The following is a 19,973-nucleotide window of genomic DNA, read 5'->3' on the forward strand; positions in this document are numbered from 1 at the left end:
TCTCTCTCTCTCTCTCTCTCTCTCTCTCTCTCTCTCTCTCTCTCTCTCTCTCCGAAATGTTAAGATTACACACATGCACTATGAAATATAATTCTTTTCCATGATATATGTGTGATTCTATGTGTATACACGTGTAGGCATCCATACATGTGGCATTTGTCTAAATGTGTTCATGTGCATTTACATGAACATGTATGCAAGGGTAAACTTGTGCACAGGTACGAATGGAAACCAGAGACTAACAATGGATGTCTTCCTCAGTATGCCTCCACCATACCTTTTTGAGACACCATTTCTCATTTGACCCAGGAGCACATGAATTCAGCTATAGTGATCAGCAAGTTCCAGGGATCTTCCTGTTTCTAATCCTATAGCCCTGGAGTTACAAATATTTGTCACTATGTCTGGCTTTTACATGGGCATTGAGTATCTAAACTCAAGAATACCAAATTTATACGTATAAAGCAAGCACTCTATTAACTGATACATCCCCCCCAAGCACCTAATATATTTCTTAATAAGACTTGAATATAAACTTTGCTTCTTGATATACAGATTTCAAAATTGATGTCATACTAGCAGATGTGATAACAGTATTAACAGTTGCATACATTTTAATCAGAGTTCCCATGTCAGAGAGTCTCCATCAACTTGATTCTCTATAGAAGACTGGAATTCTTTACCAGCTCTGTTGGAAACAGATATGTTGTCAGCTAAGATTTCCTGCTGCATTCATAAAGAAGAGTTGGTAGATTTAGTGAAATTCTTAGTGGCACTATGATTTTATACTCTGAAAGCCACTAGCTCTCTTATCCTTTATTAAGAACATTAGTGATCTTCTCAATATTTTAGGCAGTAATTGACTTATCCTCTCCAGATTTCTATAGAAATCTTAGAAGGCATCTTTTTTCAAGACAAGGACATTTCGTCTACATTTAACACATGTCATTTAGTATAGCTACCTTCACACACTACCATCAACTATGATGATCCTTCTGAATGTCCCAAAGCTACACTAACTGCCTAAAAGTGAAGTTTGCAGTTATCACACATGTAGGGACCTTGTCCCTCAACTTTGGGAAATGACTTCTAAAACTCTGCCAGCTGCTTGTGAAAAACTTTGTTGTCCTACAAAGCTCGAGACCCAGGTAGCAACCTTACAACTCTACCCAAGATTCCAAGTACCTCCCGCCCACAGATCCATCCAAGACCCTGTGCCTTTTCTCCTGGTCTAGCTCTATTCCACACTCCACAAAGCCTACTTCTTAGAGACCATTCACTGATACAACTAATCTCAAATGCTAGAAGCATCCAACACATTAAGAGGAAGCTTCATTTAAACAGAAATGATGGTTGAAATGAAAATCCAATCAGAAACTTGGACTGAAAGGCCTGGTTAAAGAATAAAAGATCTGAGGTTGCTGTTGCAAGAACTCGTTTCTTCATTTTTACATTTGTCTTCTGAACATGGTTTCCAATGGAAACAACTACTAACAAACACTTTTTTTCTGCAGCCTCCTCATCATTTTTATCCTTAAAATAATTCAAGCAACATAGAGATTTGCTCCTGATTAAGACATTGGATTCACAGAGCAGGGCACCATTGGGTTTTACTTTTGAACCTGAAGGCTCAACCTTCTTTACATCAGCAATAAAGACGGACTACATCTTACTTTGTGTGCATTCACATGAATAGCATCTTTAGTTCCTTTCAAAAATATTGCTTTACATTCATAAACTGGTGAACTATTTGGGCTCAAACTGTCTATCTCTATTTTTCAATATGGTTTCTTCACAAAACTGTATCCAGTGTAGCTTTTGGTTTAAAATAAGAGATAGAATGCTGGACATGGAGACACACATCTTTAATGTCATCATTTAAGAAGCTAAACATGGCAGTATTATGAGATAAAGGCCAACCTGGGGCATATACTGAAAATGAAATTAAATGAAGGGAGGGCAGGATGAAGGAAGAGTGGAAGAAAAGAAAGACAAGATAGGAAAGCAGGAGGAAAGACGCTCAAGAGAGGCATGTGCAGTGTACAGTCAGGGAAACATACACACACCAATGAGAATAAGCATAACTTGAGTATTCTGTCTCCTGTGGAAAGGGTTTTAAGGAGATGGAGAGGAAACAGGAATGTTTCAGATTTCTAATAGGATTAACTGCTTAAATTCACTGTGTGACATGATTATGGGTCAAATTGTCCCAAATCAATGGTCATAACACAAACAAGGATCACAGAACACAGACACTATAATAAGTTAATACTTTAAATTACTTCTAATTACTGTAGTAATTAGCAAAATGTGAGTCAGAGTGATAAAATAGACACTTGATTTTGGAAAAACAGCATCTGTCAGCTTGATGGACACAAGCTGGCAAGGGGTCCTTGGTTTGCAAGAAATGAGTGAAGTAAAATGAAGTGTACTGGGGATAGAGGCCATCGTAGATGGAGTATTATCAGTTGCAAAATGGAATGAAGAATAATCCATTAAATTAGAAAAGAGGCTAAATCATGACGATGATGGTGCTGGTTATGTGTTTGTGTGTGTGTGTGACTGTGTCTTTGTGTGTCTGTGTGTGTCTGTGTCTCTGTGTGTCTGTGTATGTATGTGTGTGTGTGTATGTGAGACAAAGAGAGAGGGAGGGGGAATTAACTGACAATGACAAGAGGGCATAGATTTGAGATAAAGTTGTTGGGGAATGGGAGGAAGTGGAGAGGGGAGATGAGAGCTCCAAAATTATCCAAATACTATTAAACTACTAAACAAAATTTTAAACAAAAATCTTGTATCTGCTATCTTTGAATCTTAAGGTTGTTGATAATTACTTAATCTTTCCCTTGAAACTTTCCTGAGGCTTGATGTTTTCCAAGTTATCTATTATGATCATAATTTATATGAACTAATGTTTTCAGTTTTCAGAAACGAATGTAGCATTAGATGTAATTCCTTACTATTTATATCTTTATCTGGGAAAAATTAAACACAAGCTCATCAAAAATTCTTTTAAAATCTCAAAACTATTCATGATGTGTTTATAAGCCTTGAATCATTCTAAAAAGATTCTTACATTTTAATGGTAGAAATTAACCTAGCATAATGGAGAATTTTTGTATATATAAGAGATAAATTGAATCTATAAGAACTGCTGATTGTGCAAATTTTTAAAAAGAATTTAAGAGAATGTAGATACGAGAAAAACTATACTATAATTTTATTTTTTGGAGCTGCTCTGATTGGTATTTTATTTCTTCTTTACAAGTTCCACATAATAGACAAAGGCTTTTTGATAGCATATTGTTATCTTTGCTGAAAACACTCATATAATCATTTTAAACAACACAAATGTGTACATACATGACTAAGGTTTCTGCAGCCTATAAACACCTCTTTGGGTTTAAAAAGGAAAAAAAGCAATATACTGACAATTCAACTGTAACTCTTAGAAAAACACTGGTCTCCTTACCAAACGTGAGAGTCCTGTACAGGGACCTATCATTCAAGACAGCAATGAGTTCAAGCCAAGGGAAACCAGGAGTAGCTGCCCACACCAGCTCAGGAGACCCTCCCCCACCCAGCACCTCTTCAAAGTGCTCCTTATCCTCATCATAGGAAGACAGCAGTCACCAAGAGAAGACAGGAGCAGCAAATACACTTGTTGTAAAGTTTCTGAGTGTCTTCCACAGTATTTCACAGCCAGCATCTCCGGAACATGTCCATGCAAGCATGCCCACCATTCTTCAGACTGCTCCCCTCATTTCTCGAGCGAGGGAACCAGGCCTCCCTAATTTACTTTAGGTGCCTGGGATAACAAAGTATTTCACCAGAAACGGTGTAAGCAATGCTATCTAATCAGAGTACAAATAATGAAAAAACAGTTATCTTAAAGGAAACGTCTGCCCTACTCACACTAAAATATCAGACCAATGCACAACATACTGCAAAACTGTAACACAATATAGCCAAACACAGTGTTCAAATATTAAACTGTTCAAGCACATGAAGATCATCTTCTGAAAGACAAATTGGGTTCTTATTTTGTAGCTACCTCTGTGTAACTTAAAAACCTGCTGTCCCTCAACAAGGTCTGACACTGGTCTTGATACTTGGCAGAAGTTCGATGAGACAGTGAGAGCCCGACCATCAGCTCTCGGGATCCCCCAACACTCATCTTCAGAATTCATCCGAGGACCGGGCATCGTCTTCGTCCTTCACTTCTCGGTATCTCCCTGAAGACTCCCCTTCTGGATTGTAGCTCTGCATTTTAATATTCAGTCTCTCAGCTAGCTTCTGTGCTGCAAGCTTTGCCTGCATCTCCTCATAATTCTGCTTCTGCTCTTTCTGCAGGGCCAGTGACTCTTCTATGGAGAGCATCTGTGCAGGCAAGTGGTGGAGCGGAAGGAGGCGCGCTACTGTGATATCATCAAGATGCTGCCTATCCCTGCGCTGCCGCTCTTCTGAGGAAACAGAAGACTGGCCTCTCTGACAATGACTTGGTGAGTCACACTGCTGTGTAGGTAACACATTGGTCTTAAACTCATGAGGAGGGGGCACTGGGTTTCTGGCTCGCATTTCTAGCACTTTCATGTAATGAGGCTTCTTAGGAGTCTCAGTCAGCAGTTCTGGAAAGTTCTCAGTGCTGGTGTTTTCTTCTGAGAGTTCACTCTGCTCTGCAATTGTAACCTTTTGCAATTTAGGGATAAACAGACTGTCTATGCTGCTGGAAATCTCTTCCACTTGACTTGAAACAGGGTGCTGGGGAAGATGTTCGTTAACTTCAGATGAGGGTGTCCCGGCTCGGGTGTGAGCAGCTGGGCTGGGGTTCACTGTGCTGCCAGCCTCCAAAGTCTCTTCATTGCCTTCGTGAGTGAGATGTATAGGTTCCTGTGTTTCTGAGGTTCTTTTAGATGATTTAATGTCTATTGGGGAACATTCAGAAACTAATGAAGAAGTATCAAGCATCAGGTCAGAATTCTGGGCCTTGTCGACGTCAGTATCAACTCTTGTGGTTGCTTTTTGCCTTAGCTTACAGTCTACACTAACAGGATGAAACAGTTCATTTCTCCCTCTAAACTCTTCATGTTCTGAAATGGCAGCTTTCAGTTTGGCAGTGGTGTCTGAGATCTTTTTACCTTTGACGGGCAATTTGCAAATGAATTTTTCATTGTGCAAAAGTCTCTCCTGGCGCCTCAACCTCTCTCGCAGCTCCGCCGAACTCTGCCACCCCAAGTCCTCCGGAGCTGGGGGCTCGAAGCCGTGGGGCAGCGAGCACATTGCGCTCGGGCTGCGGCTGGCACAGCGGGCAGGGATCCCCAGCGGGGCCCACAGCAGGCGGAGGCTCCGTGGCTGGGTCTTAGCTACCTCACTCAGAATGATATTTTCTAGTTCCATTCATTTTTCTGTAAAACTCATGATGTCCTTGTACTTTATTTTTGGATAATTTATTTATTTACCTTTACAATGCCATACCCTTTCCTCATTTCCCCTCCCAAGAAATCCCCTATACCATCCCCCCTCCTTCTTTTTGCTTTTATACAATTTTAATTACATGCAAGTATTAAGGTCAGTTCTATGTTGAGGAACTACCAATACAATGGATGCAAACAGTCAAGGAACAAGCAAGACAATAAACACAAATAGTCAAAGAACAAGCAAGGCAATAAACATCATTCCATGAACATTGCCATGATCATCATTTCTAAGGGCTTATCAGGATGACCTAAATATCTGAGCCAAATTCCCTGTCCTAGCCCAAAATCATTTTCATGTCTGAAGCCTACTTCCTTGTTCTAACCTAATATTTAGATTCCTGCCTGAAATTACTGCTCTGTTCTAGCCTAATGTCATATTCCTGGCAAGCAGCACATTTCCTTGGCTTTGGCCCATGTCAGATTCTTGCTAAGCAGCCCCAAAAGCTCTCTATCTCTCCCTCTTTTTTATTCCATAAGATTGAGCCTGTCTTAGGTTGTTCTGACAAGAATGCCTTCCTTACCCGTCATGGAATATGCATTATCAAAAGCAATGCACTTCTGTCTTAGGTTGGTAAGGCTCTGTGCAGAATCTTATCTGTCCTTGGCTTGCCAGCCTGTTAATTTAATAACTCTGCCTAGGGGTCCATTTTCATGGTTAAAGCCATGTACTTTGGCTGCCAACATGTTGATGTAGATCTATTTCCAATTTTCTGAAAAACCTCCAGATTGATGTCCAGAGTGGTTGTACCAGTTTGCAATTCCACCAGCAGTGGAGAAATGTTCCTCTTTCTCCACATCCTCACCAACATGTGCTGTTATATGAGTTTTTGATCTTAGCCATTCTGATTGGTATAAGGTGGAATCTCAGGGTCATTTTAATTTCCAATTCCCTGATGACTAAGGATGGTGTCTATTTCTTTAAGTGTTTCTCAGCCATTCGAGATTCCCCTTTTGTGAATTCTTGGTTTAGCTCTGTACTTCATTTTTTGAAGGGTTTGTTTGGTTTTATGGAGGTTAGCCTCTTGAGTTTATATATTTTGGATATTAGCTCTCTATCAGATGTGGGGTTAGTGAAGTTTTTTTCCCCAATATATAGGTTCTCAATTTGTCTTATTGTCTATGTCCTTTGCCTTACTGAAGTTTGTCAGTTTCATGTGGTCCTATTTATCAATTCTTAGTCATTTGAGTTCTGTTTAGGAATTTTTCCTTTGCCAATGAGATCGAGGCTCTTTGCCACTTTCTCTTCTGTTATAGTCAGTGTATTAAGTATTATGTTGAGGTCCTTGATCCACAACTTGGACTTGAGCTTTATTCAAGCTGACAAATATGGGTCTATTTTCATTTTTCTACATACTGATTACCAGTTAGACCAGCACCATTTATTGAATATGCTTTCTTTATTCCATTGTATATTTTTGGGTTCTTTGTCAAAGATCAAGTGTCCTTAAGTGTCAGGTTTTATTTCTGGGTCTTCAATTCTATTCCATTTATCAACTTGTCTGTCTTTGTACCAGTAGCATCCAGTTTTTATTGCTATTGCTCTGTAGAACAGCTTGAGGTTAAGGATGGTGATTCTCCCAGAAGTTCTTTTATTGTTAATAATTGTTTCACTATCCTGAGTTTTTGTTTTCTAATATGAAATTGAGAATTGCTCTTTCTATTCACAACATAATTTCTTAAACCTATATTTTTACAAAGATTAATAGAATTTCCCTGGCCACTATGTTGATTTGGCAGAATTAGGTTAAGAACGCTGAACAGTAGGACAGCTGTTTTTCATCTGTGTAAGCAAGTACACAAGAAGCCACCTGAGAAAAAGCTGTTGTTTCCATAGACCTGGCAGGATAATAAAATAAACTTGACATTTTTTTGTTCTTTACAGAATAAACAAATATCATCTTCCTGTGAAACACAAGTTAAAAATATAGACAAGGAAATGTAGACTTCATAAAACAAGTGACTCTTGTCTCAGTCTTGTCTTGAAGTCTGGATATAGGCATTATATTGATGAACATTCTGTAAACATTGTTCCCCAATAATTTCTTATCAGATAATAAAAGACTGAAGCCTATGACTGGGCAGAAAGAGATGAAGGTGAGACTAGAGATTGAGTAGGGAGTCTCAGGTAGGAACCATGTGGCAAAGGAAGAAGGTAGAGGAAGAAGAGGTTGCCAAGAGGCAGGATGGATCTTGAGGATAGACCATGAGCCATGAGAAAATCACCATGATGACATGCTTGTAGCCAAACAAACAGAGCAAGACTCAGTTGGCAAGTAATGGAGGCTATGGCTGGGATGTAGATTAGAATAGCTCAGAACCTGTCCAGTTTAGGCTTGTAGACTGTTAATAAAAATACCAGGTTTCTGTGTATTTTATCTAGAATTTATATGGTGTAGAGTGGGATGGAAACCATCCATAAAATTAATTCTATATTACGTATTATGTTTGTGTTGATAATGCAAACTAGATAGCAGTTATTTCCATGTATACACATGTGTGTGTATATACATATATAAAATTGATGTAAGAAATGAAGAGAAAATTTGACTTGAATGTAGAAGTCTTGCTTGTGAAATGAAGACAGGAACAATAATGAGTTTAAACCTGCTTCAGCTACACAGTGAGTTCAAAGCCAACCTAGGCTACTCAAGAGTTTGTCACATAAAACCAAACGAAGACAAATTGTTCAGCATATCCATGCCTTTTTAAAACCACCACCAGTCTTTAAATTTCAAAACTTAATGACTTATTCTTATATGTAAGGATACCTGGAAATTTGCATGTTTGATGAAGATATTTTTGATGATGTGGCATTAAATTCCTAAGAAAAGTGGAAGAAAACCTGAAATGTTATTCTCAGATGCTAAAGAACCTGACTAGCAGTTAGAAATTAAGGGTGCCAGTCATCAATGAGAAGTATGGACAGCACTGAATGTAAAAATTCATTTGCAAAGAATGGAAAACAAAAGTGAATAGACTGGGCTGGCCTCTCACATAGCTTTATGTATAGATAACTCACAGTAAGTAAATTTTTAAGTATGATGTCCTAACACTTTTCAGAATACTCTATTACATGAATAGGGGTGTGTGGTTAGTTTGCTGAATCAGTTAAGGAAACTAAACAGATGATCAGGAAATGTGGAGGCTATCATGCAAGATAGTAATGTACTAACTAATTTACTGGTGTACATCCCTAGACGCCACAATAGAATAGACAGAGGAATCAGAGAAATATAAAGAAATACTTGATACACTGATATTTTGGAGCTAGACATGATAGGCCAACCAAAGTGAATAGTCACTGTGAGCTAGAAGGTCCAAGAAAGAGGTCTTCCTCACACTCTTGGAAAGAACAAAATGTTGAAGATAGAACCTTAATACAATGGGCTTTCATTGGGATTTAAACCATTAGAAAGGTTAGATAGAAACATTTCTGTGGCAATGAATTCCAGCAGGAAAAATTTAGTTCACAACCACAGGTAAAAAACAGAAGTGAAATTATGTTTTAAGGAAACAGAAGATTCTGCTCTCCTGTACCAGGAAGACAGTCACTCCCGAGTTCTCAGCAAGAGAGATGGAGTGCTTAGAGCTTAAAGGGCAAAGTAGAAAGCAAATAAATTTAGTTTCTAGGGATACCATGAATAATTCTTGATTAGCCAGCTGTTTATTATAAACGTGTTCTCATTAATTCTTTAAGTTAGAATGGGTTTGCACCTTGTATGTCATTTGTAAATCCAAGGGTTTTAATTAATAGGGCTTTTGTGCTGCTATCCTAATAGTAGATACACAGGTTAACCTAACAATGATCTTTGAGAACTACAGACTTATGAAGAGAACAATAATCCCTTCATTTTGACTAAGCCAATTGGATTGCTTTTAACAATGTAGAAGAGGAGTACTTTGTATGGCCTCAGTGGGAGAGGATTCACTTTATCCTATATATCCCAGAAAAGGGCGAAGTGGGTGTGTGTGAGGTGGGTGGGTGGGGTGCTCTCAGAGGCAAAGGGGGTGAGAGAAGCGGTGATGAACTCCTGAAGGGGAAATTGGGAAGGGGAAGTAACATTTGGTTTGTAAATAAATGAAACAATTTTTAAAAAGTAATTCTTAAATATCTCACTTTACTACTATTTTAACCAGCTATACTTCTTTGTATTGTCTCTTCTTTATATTTTCTTTTAAAATTATCTCTTTGAGAGTTTTATACATGTTATTTTTTCTTAATAAAATGTGCTAAAATACACATTGTTTTATACACTGAGAAACTAAGATTCAAAATATTCAAGACCTGAGTGAAAGGGAAATACAAACCTCAGTTGTTTTTACAGCAATGTTCCACTGTGTCATTTATTCAATCATGTTTACTGATAACTAATTATATACTAAACATAGTGACATCAAGCATTTTAGAATTCAATAAGGTCTCATTATATGCACAAAACATTCATAATCCTTGCTCTATTATCTCTATTTTACAGACAACACATAGAAACTCCATTGCAAACTTATAAATGATAGCAAAAGATGTCAAACCAGTTAGCCAAGATCTTGGTAATCCTAGCCTTTTATCTCTCCCATTCTCATTTTAGGTGCTGGATACACAGTCTGAATATATATGTAGTCTGATCTACCAGAAGAGGCATTGTCATTAAAGAGAGATAATAATAAAGCCTATAATCTGAGAGCACTAATGGTACTAGGATTAAGTAGGCAGATTGAAAGATGACATACGGAAGAATAATGAGGTGTCCAAAATTGTTCAAAGAACTTAAGAGAGATCTGAAAAGGAAAATGGGAAAGGGGGTTTTCTAAAGGGATAAATACAGAAGAAGGTGGGAGAACAGTAAAGAGAGGGAAGGTAAATTCAGGAGGAGGAGGGCATCCTTACAACAACAATATGAACACTTGCAAAAGCCACAAGAAATCATAATGTCAACTCTAGGTAGAAAGAAATAATTGAAAGAAAAAAAGGATGGAAGGAAGGAAAGGAAGGGAGAAAGACAAAAGAAAGAAAGAAAGAAAGAAAGAAAGAAAGAAAGAAAGAAAGAAAGGAAGGAAGAAAGGAGAAAGAAAGAGAAAGAGAAGGAAGGAAGGAAGGAAGAGGAAGGAAGGAAGGAAGGAAGGAAGGAAGGAAGGAAGGAAGGAAGGAAAAGAAAAATCACTCTGTAATGCATTTAATTCTGTGCATACATATACATACATAGTTTTAGTGATCTTTTTCTCATCTGAACTAATAGTGCTCATCCAAGAACCAAACACTACCTAACAGAAACATCAATATCAGTCTAGTAAACCTTCTTTGGGTTGTTGGCCAGGGATATCTAAGATACTCCCAAAAATACAGCTTGATTTTACCTTGCGAGGTGGAAGTAAGTCACTCCAGCTGAAGATACTATGCACTTCAATAGCAAGGTCCAGAGGCTCCTGAACTGGAACTTACCTGAACCTCCCCTTTCTGAGGACTACTATCCATGGCACTAGAATATGACATGCACACTTTCAAAAAGAGGAGGCAATGAACAGTCTTATCCGGCTATGACTCCTATAAAATGTATAGGATATGGAGTAAGCTTTGTTTGGTGTCTAATTGTATGTATCTGGTATACTCTTTAAGTGATATGCAAACATTAGTAGCATACATGAGGATATTTATGAAAGATATTGACATTTGTATAGATCAATAGAAAAAGCCGTATTCATCAGTGTTGGCAGGAATCACCACTTGGAGCCTAAGTAGTACATAATGCATAAGGGAATACAGTGAAGTTTGGCTTCTTGATCTTATGTCTTTGATTCTACAGAATTTCCATTTTTCACTGCATGTAGTATGTATTAAGCCTTAAGTTTTAGACAAGATATTACTCTATATGTTTCTCTGCTACACGTGTCCGCAGAGTGAACTGAACTGGTACAGATCATATTGTGAAGCTTCCAATATTCCACTATAACATGGGCAAATTCTCTGAATAAGTCACATTTTACTAAAGTCAGTACTTTTGGTTCTTTTGCTCTGAAGAATCCTAACTAATAGACTAATTAAAAAGAAGTGAGTAGAAATAAACATGTCCCTTTTCTGAGATTGAAATAAGGCCAATGTGAATAAAGTTACAATTAAATTAAAATTAAAGAATGAGAATTGAGACAACATAAGAGTTCCAATTTGTTTTCTATTTATCTAAGTATTGCTCACAATGAAATTGACTTAGAAGTTAATAGAAACTGTTAAGCATCAGATCTTGTTTCAGTAATGAAGTGCATGTGTGTAGTAAACTAAATAACTTTCTGGGTCCTCCTTTATCTACTGGGAAGACAGAACTGTCACTACAAAGCACAACAGTCCTGTATGTTAGCTGTTTCTGTTTCAGGCTCAAATATCTGCAGCACCAGCTACGAAAAATTTGCTTAAAGACTTCACCCAAATTTACTGATGTATTTAGTTAGTGTTAACATACTACAAATAACTGAACCCACCCTGTCATTTTGACAGTGGGTTATTAATCACTAATGTGTTTCATGTTGTGTAAACTTTACAAACATCCACAAGTATATGTGTATGTGTAGAATATGTAGTTAATGAATTAACCAACACTATCCTCCATCACACCTTGGAAAGGTTCTACTTACTGCATATTTTGAAAGCTTGCTTTATTTGATTAAATACTATAGATAAGTGATATTCCTGAGAATTTTTTAAAAGATCCTTTAACACTCATTCAACAATTGAGAATCATGAGACCAAATATACATAGGATGTCTTCTTTTGTGAATCATAAAGGTAAATTAAAAATTACTCATATCTACTAATATTTAGATTCAGCTATTAAAATCTGCCTACTTATCATAATTTTAATATCTTAACACAAAATGACACATCTCAGTTAAATTATATGCAACTATACAGTTACTGCATAAGACATAAATCAATTAATCAAAATAGTTGATTCAGATAATCATCTATTTAAATTAGTATATTGACAGCTTTCCAGTTATCCTCTTTCTTAAGGATCATTGGAATTTTTTTTTTTAAAGGAGTAACATAGCACATGGATGATGCTATGAACTGATTGCTTTTTGAAAAAGAAACAGACTCTGAGCTCATCTTATACTAATTGCTTACATTTGTCTCAGGTTCCCATGATTTTGGACAAAGAAGGCACAGCAGGCTCTATGAGGACAGACATTCACGAGGCTGGGATTGTAGAGGAGATGGCTCTTCTTTCAGGATGATATTAATATTTGTTTTTTATTATTTTAATGATTTTCTTTTTAAAATTTTGAGTGTATGAGTAGAGTGTTTTTCCCGTTTGTCCACCATGTGCATGTAGTACCTGAAGCCTCAAGAGAATATTGGATCTCTTGTAGCTGTGGTTACAAGTTACTTGTGGTTTGTAGGAAGAGTAGCCAGTGTTCTGAACCGCTGAGCTGTGTCTCCAGCCCCAAGACAAAGCCAATGTTAATGTATTTCATTTTCTAAAGTTATAGGTATAAAATTTGTTGACTAATGGGTTTCATGCATTAAAGTTTTCTTAGAGAAATCTATATTTAAAGATATGCAGCTACACATGTGAGATCAGTGCTCTTTTGCAAATTTACCCTCTAGGAATATTACAGCCAAATGCTCCAGTAAAGAATATAGCATTTAGTTAACAAGAATTTGAGCTGACAAAAAATCCTTCGAATGGAACACTTTAATTAGGGTCTCACAATGAGATAAACTAAGAGCTCCAATTTCTCTCTTTTATTTTGTAAAATAATTTGCATTTTGTGCTTAAAAATAGAAAGTAAGTCTAAAATGAGGAAGGACAAACCTGCTTTTTAAGTGACATGAATTTTGACAGCAGGAAATGTTTACAAAGCTATGAATCTGCATTAAACTACATTAACCATTTCATATCTCAGCAGTTTTGACAGAGATGCTTTCTATAGTCCACCCAATAGAACAACTGAGTGAAGAGGGGGACAGAGAGGTTCAGTGGCACTGTCTGATTTTTATTCTTTATCTTTTTGTTCCTTTTTATCTATGAAAATTATATATCTTCCTTCTAAAATGGATCAAGATAAAAACCAAGTATGATCTTGAACAGGAACAGAAAACATGAACGACCAGGAGAAAACAAAAGTAAATCAAAGATTCTGTACAATCTCTACTCATCCCCAGAACAGATTTTATCCCTAGACCATCAATGTCCCTACGAAGGAATGTGGGAAAAGAACCTTTCTGAGAACAAGTCACCCATTTCAGACATCCTGACTTCTATACATATATATTCCTAAATTTGAGGTACACCTACATACTCGTATACAAAAACTCATCCACTACACATAAAATATTGCAAATCCTTCAAACCAAGCTTAGCTGCATTCCCTCCTCTGGGCCATTTTGGTTTTATGTTTGGTTGTTTGTCAGTCTTCTTCCCTGACTCATCCACCATCTTCTAGCAGAGATTACAAATGTCTGTTTATCCAATTAGATATGTCTGACTGTATATCTGGGCCAGAATATGATGGCTTGTTTTTGCTAGTTGGATATTTTATTATTATCAGGTTTTCCTTAACCACAGATTCACAGTTATTCTGCTTCAGAGAATGATCTGATATGTTTTCAGCAGGCAACATCCATATATCTTTGAATGACATTGCTCTAAGTAACTAGTCACTGGTCTTTTTTCTTCTCTCCCTGTTTTGAATCTCCCCTGCTCTCTAGTTCTAGTGTTCTATTTGTGCTCTCTCTCTCTACCTCCCTCCCTCCCTTCCCTCCCTCCCTCCCTCCCTCCCTCCCTCCCTCTCCCATCTCTCCCTCTCTCTCTCTCGTGTGTGTGTGTGTGTCTATGGGTATATGGGTGTGAATATCTGTACCTAACATCAATCCACTATTTCTGCCATCCTAACCTGTATATTACTTTAATATAAAACCTCTAGGCTATAAGAACTTTCCAGGTCATTTGAATATCATCTAATATTATCTTTGTCTCTAGAACTGTATAATTTTTAACCATGAATTTTTCATGTTGCCAATTCGAGACCCTATCTGTCAGTCCCTTCCAAGATACCTGTCAGCCTTACCAATCCTTAACATTTCATGTTGAACATGAAATAACTAAAACAGACCTGGTCAGAAGTAAAGCTATTGATGATTCTTCATCTTGCCAATTAAGTCATGAACACACCAAAGTGTCTACACAATATCATTTCTTAGCTTCCTTCAGGATAACTGGATCTTTGCCCAGGATTTAACACAGAAGGTCTGAAAAGCATCACAAGTTCTTCCATAAGCTTTCAGAATCCCAGGGTAACTTAAAGCTCTGTGTAATTGCCTCTGACTCCTTCAGGCATAGCCAAGCTTGCATTCAGTGGCTAGAGGTTCATTTGCTCAATATGTTTGATAAGCTCACAAGGAAAAATCATGCTTTTCATCACTTATAGAGATGAGAAACTTTATAGCTTTAAAAGCTATAATCAAAATTTTCCAATTTCCTTGAAAAGTGAAGATCCAAGTATGTCTTTCTTTGTAAATATTATTAAATAAAAACACAAGAAATCATTATAATATTGATTACTGAGTGTTGAGTTCTGTGAAAGGTAACATATGCATTTATTCCTATGATACCACTGAAACTTAAGCCTGGTGTTTAATCCATATTTAATTAGATGATGATACCCTTAAACTGAAGGTGAAATATATTGTCAAATGGTATTAGTAAGTGAAAATTTTAGATGCTAACCTATATATGTCTGATGCCAGATACTCATCTATTTTTAATTATTGCTACATTTCACCCAAATATTTAACTTTATGATTCTCAGTCCATTTAAGTGGGTGACATATTAGTCACTGTTAAAGGGTCATGACACAGATGGGACAGAGGCTCATTAGTCCCTGCTGCACCTTGGGAAACCACCTTGGGATGCTGGGATAATGAAGTCTTCAGTTCAGTATCCACTAGTGAGTTCATCAGGCTTTAACAGATAGTTCCACATCCATGGCCATGTGTACAAATGTGGTGAAACTCAACAGGTCACAATCAAAACAACAACAACAAAAAACAATGAACATGGGAAAGAACTTGAAGGGGGCGATGAGTTGACAAGGGTGAGAAAAAAATAAAGAGAACATTGGATAGGAGTAAACAGAATATGTTTTGACATGCGTAACATTGTTTAATAATTTTCATTACTAAGAAAGAGGACTAGAAACTGGTGGTTGGTAGTAAATTTGTGAAGTAGAATCATTCTGGAAAACTCCTAAGGATGCTACCTGGGGAAGAGTAGCCAAGAGACACACCACTCTTACTGGCCTGATGATTTATCTAAGAGGCAAAAGACAGAAAGGACCTATCATTGTTACTGGATATTTAGGTGACAGAGGCAGTAGTAATTAAGCTCTCGGTAGGCCTAGATTCAAACAATAGGGAAAGAGAGAGCCCTCTGAAAAATAATGCAAAATTACAAATAAAAATTAATCATGAAAATGAATGTTAAGAGAATAGATATCAGTTTCTTCAAAAGCCAACCTATACCACATATATTATAATAACCAAAGAAATTCAATAATACTCTGTCATAAGATAACTCCAGAGCAGACCTTTATAACTCCTCTTTATCTACAGTTTGGGCTGCATATTCTTGAGTTCTTTTTTAATCATTTCATTATAGTGATTTTGTAATATTTACTACAGAATGCAGAAAAATACTAAGGTTTTCTGTGCAATTGAATTTTGTGTTTTATTCATAGTATATAAGTTTTTATTTTGACTTTTACATCTCACAGTGAAAAATGCCATCTAAAATTCTGGAACTAATATAAAATTTAGAAATACCTCTATTTAGTTTCATACTGCCTTTTTTCAACTTTAGGCACACTCGGTATTTAATTTATCATTACACTTTCATACACTTACAAGCATAGGAGATTTATGAATTTCAGTTTTCACAATTCCAATGAAGATGAAACCAAATGTATGGTTTGATTATAATTATATTTGATCCACTACCTGGCTCATTCTAGAGAACAGGAATATTGGCTAGAAAAGATCCTACTTAATCTGTGATCTGACCTGACATGTTTTAAAGAAGTAAGTTCTAATTCCATGCAGTAAAATCTTTATCACCCACATGCTTCTTCTGTGACACACTTTAACATATGTTGATATCATGGTGAAATAACATGCAAATGTTTTCTGGTCATAGAAGAAAAACTAACAATTTTCTAGGAGGTTTGGCTACATATTAGAATGTAGTAATCATTTATAAATATATGAAAACTATATATATATATATATATATATGAAATATGGATATACAAATATTTCCAATAAGCCAAATTTATTTGTATCTGACAAGAGATTTCAAAAATCGAGATTGGTCACAGTCCCCACATCAACTCCCAACTGAAGGAATTATAAAAAGGGAAGGTTGAATGGAATAGAGACTTGCCTTAATTGTTTTTGCTCACATGTTTATGTTTTTCTAATTAAAAAAAATAAAAGTAAAACCGGGACCCTTCAAAGGAGACTTGTAATTTAACCTTTATTAATCTCATAGTAAATCTGTACCTGCATTCTGTGTTATTCTCCACATCATAGGGATATACACCTTGATGCATAAAGGACCAGAAAGAAAATGTAGTGCTTGTTTTTCTGGGTCTGGGTGGTCTCATTCAATATAGTCTTTTCTAGGTCCATTCTTTCATTCACAATTATTATAATTTCATTTTCTCTATAGCTGAGTAGCATTCCCCTCTGCATTTGTACCATATTTTAATTACTCATTCATTTGTTGAAAGACATTTAATCATTTTACATTTCCTGATCATTGTGAACAGGGCAGCTATGAATGTTGCTGTACAAGTATCTCTGCAGTAGGAGGTTTACCTAGGTATTTTGGCATATGCCCAGAGGTGCTACGGCTCACCCATCTGATAGGTTTATTTTTACACTTTCTAAAGAATTCATGATACTGATATGATGATTAGTTACACCAGTATGCATTCTCACTAACAGGCTACAGGTTCCTGTTTCTCCACAATATTACCTGTATTTGCTATCGGTTATTTTCTTGATCTTCAACATTCTGACAGGAGATGAGATCTCAATGTTCTTTTAAGTTGTATTTCCCAGATTGCTAAGATTGATGTCACATTTTGAGGTATTTCTTAGCCTATCTTATTGTTTCTATTGAGAACATTCTATTTGCATTCCTCCCACAGATAACTGCAACTATAGTTCCTCATCAAAGAAGCTTCTCTCTTCAAATGGAGACTATCAAAGAATACAACTGGATAAAATCAGAAATCAAGAGATCATGAGAAGTCCAGCTCCCTTTCCCCCCCCCCAAAAAAAATCTACAGTACTGCTACTACATATAGCTTAGAGGCCCTTTATAGCATTATAGAAGAAGTCCAGAGATTTAAAGAGTCAAATATGTCAAATTCTGCTGTGAAGCAATCTCCCCTAAAAATGCCTGCATAAACAATATGTGAATAATAGCAGTATCACAGGACAGGATAGCGTGGGAGGATGAATGTTTTATGGGATTCCACCTGTAGGCAAATAACTACAAGCAAATATTGACTGTTGGGAATAGGGGAATTAGCCCCTCCCATAGTTCCTAGGGTTGAGTCTACTTAGTGGCTGTCCAATGTAGAGTAGTCAACCTTGAAGCCATATACATACAAACAACAAAAATGAACACAGAAGGAGATTATATATATATATGTATTTTGTGTGTGTGTATGTGATAAAGAAAAAGAAAAAGAAGCTATTTACTTGAAACTTGGGCATGGTGTGGGTTCAAGAGAGGGTTTCTGGGAAGGGCTGGAGAAAGGATAGGTAAAGGGGAAAGTGGTGTAATTTTAGCTACATTAATAATATTAAAAATAAAGTTATCAAAATAAATATCTAAATATTTGATACACATGAAAAATTAGATGGGAGACTGAAGTTTGAAATGATGAGCAGAAGACCCAAGGGATAGGGGTCTCTGCTCACCTTAAAGTGACCACAGATTTCAGCACAAGCTTAGAGCCTTGTGGAACTCTTTGCTCTATCTGATAAACCAAAGTTTGTACTATTGTATTATTGATCTGAATTTCTATACCTCAGTCTTCATCCTGTGAGATATCTTTAAAGTAGACACTTTTAAGAACAATCCCACCAGAACTTCTTTAAGTGAAGCATGGAAACTCCATGTATAGACAGTATGACATGCAGGACACATGAGGAGATATCATAACCCACAGTGACACAGCTTCCTGGTACAACAACCATTATTTGACATTTGCAACAACAAACACAACACAGAGTTGTTGTTGTTTTTTAAGATAACATACATGAGACCAGTGAGAAAAGTGAGGAAAGGTACCAATCCTGATAGCCCTTATACCCAATATTGTTCTAGCCCTTATACCCAATATTGGAAGGAGAGAACTCGTTCTTAACATTTTCTGACCCCTACATATATGCCATGGTATATATGAGATGAAAACATACACACACACACACACACACACACACACACACACACGTATCACAAATGGATAAGAATTAAAAATCTTCATGCTTTCAAAGACAGGTTATCTAAATATAAGACAGTGAAAGTTACAACCTACATAGAGGTAGGTATTTCACTCATCTTGGTAGTCACAACAAGTATGCCCATATTGATAAGTTCCATTCTGGGCAATACAGAGCACAGGACTCTACCTCTGCTTCTGAAGCGTGTAGCTCCCCTGAAGTCTTGGACATTGTACCTGTTTGATCATTCTGATCTGTGAAGATGGAAATCAATCTAAGTGAGCCTTCTTAAGCAACTTCAGTGTTCTCAGCCTTTTAAAGGACATTGTTGGGTAAAGATAGATGACTGCATATACAGTTTGCATTCACTCAGAGCATGCAGGCTTGGACTGACAGCAAACAAATCAATGGCTAATCCGAGGCAGCTATCAGATGAAGGAAGCCAAGAGAACTGTCTCTAAAGGCTAAAATGCAGCCTTGAATTTTTTGTGGAATAAAGTGAGTGTAGAAATATAGAGAGATGATTTCATTATTGACAGTGAACATGCACATATCATAATCTGAAAATTAACATTTTCTGATATTTCTATTTTAAGAATAGCACGCTCAAGGGCTCAAAAGTAAGAGTGAAATGCTGATTCAAAACCATACACATACACAAATAACAACAACAACAATAATAATAATAAACAACTATTTCATTTATAATTTGTTTTAACCATTTAGTTTTGAAATTGCTTAGAATTCTTTAACTTATCATTCAGATTTTTGATCTCTTGCTTTCTCCTTTATCTCTAGAGCTTGAAGCTCATTTATCACATGATCCAAATTGTATTCTTTTTAGATAATATTTGAGTCTACAATGTAGAATAAGAGTCATTTTTCTTAGGTGTTAATATTTTATCATGAGGTTATGATGTAAATAGAACTACTTGTGTCCTGAGTGCATTGGGTCAGTTTATACAAATAAAACATGGTCACAATAAAC

The 19,973-nt window shown here is 36.5% G+C and overlaps 1 protein-coding gene across 2 annotated transcripts; it reads right to left on the reverse strand.

The window, feature by feature from the left end:
• Positions 1 to 4,179: 4,179 nt before the first annotated feature.
• LOC114618993 (DNA-directed RNA polymerase II subunit GRINL1A-like) lies at positions 4,180 to 5,280 on the reverse strand. 2 transcript variants are annotated; one of them, XM_028764850.1, is made up of 2 exons: positions 5,169 to 5,280; positions 4,180 to 4,700 (listed from the first exon to the last, which is right to left on the reverse strand). In XM_028764850.1, the coding sequence occupies exons 1-2, from the start codon at positions 5,278 to 5,280 to the stop codon at positions 4,180 to 4,182; spliced, it is 633 nt and encodes a 210-aa protein (XP_028620683.1). The 2 variants fall into 2 exon arrangements, with proteins under 2 accessions (XP_028620683.1, XP_028620673.1); XM_028764840.1 differs by having other exon boundaries at positions 4,180 to 5,280.
• Positions 5,281 to 19,973: the final 14,693 nt, after the last annotated feature.

This window comes from Grammomys surdaster, unplaced genomic scaffold, assembly GCF_004785775.1.
Source record: "Grammomys surdaster isolate TR1022 unplaced genomic scaffold, NIH_TR_1.0 62, whole genome shotgun sequence".
Taxonomy (NCBI): domain Eukaryota; kingdom Metazoa; phylum Chordata; class Mammalia; order Rodentia; family Muridae; genus Grammomys; species Grammomys surdaster.

Coding starts and splice junctions, on each gene's coding strand:
- LOC114618993 (XM_028764840.1), bottom strand. CDS start 5,280: ATGTGCTCGCTGCCCCACGGCTTCGAGCCCCCAGCTCCGGAGGACTTG.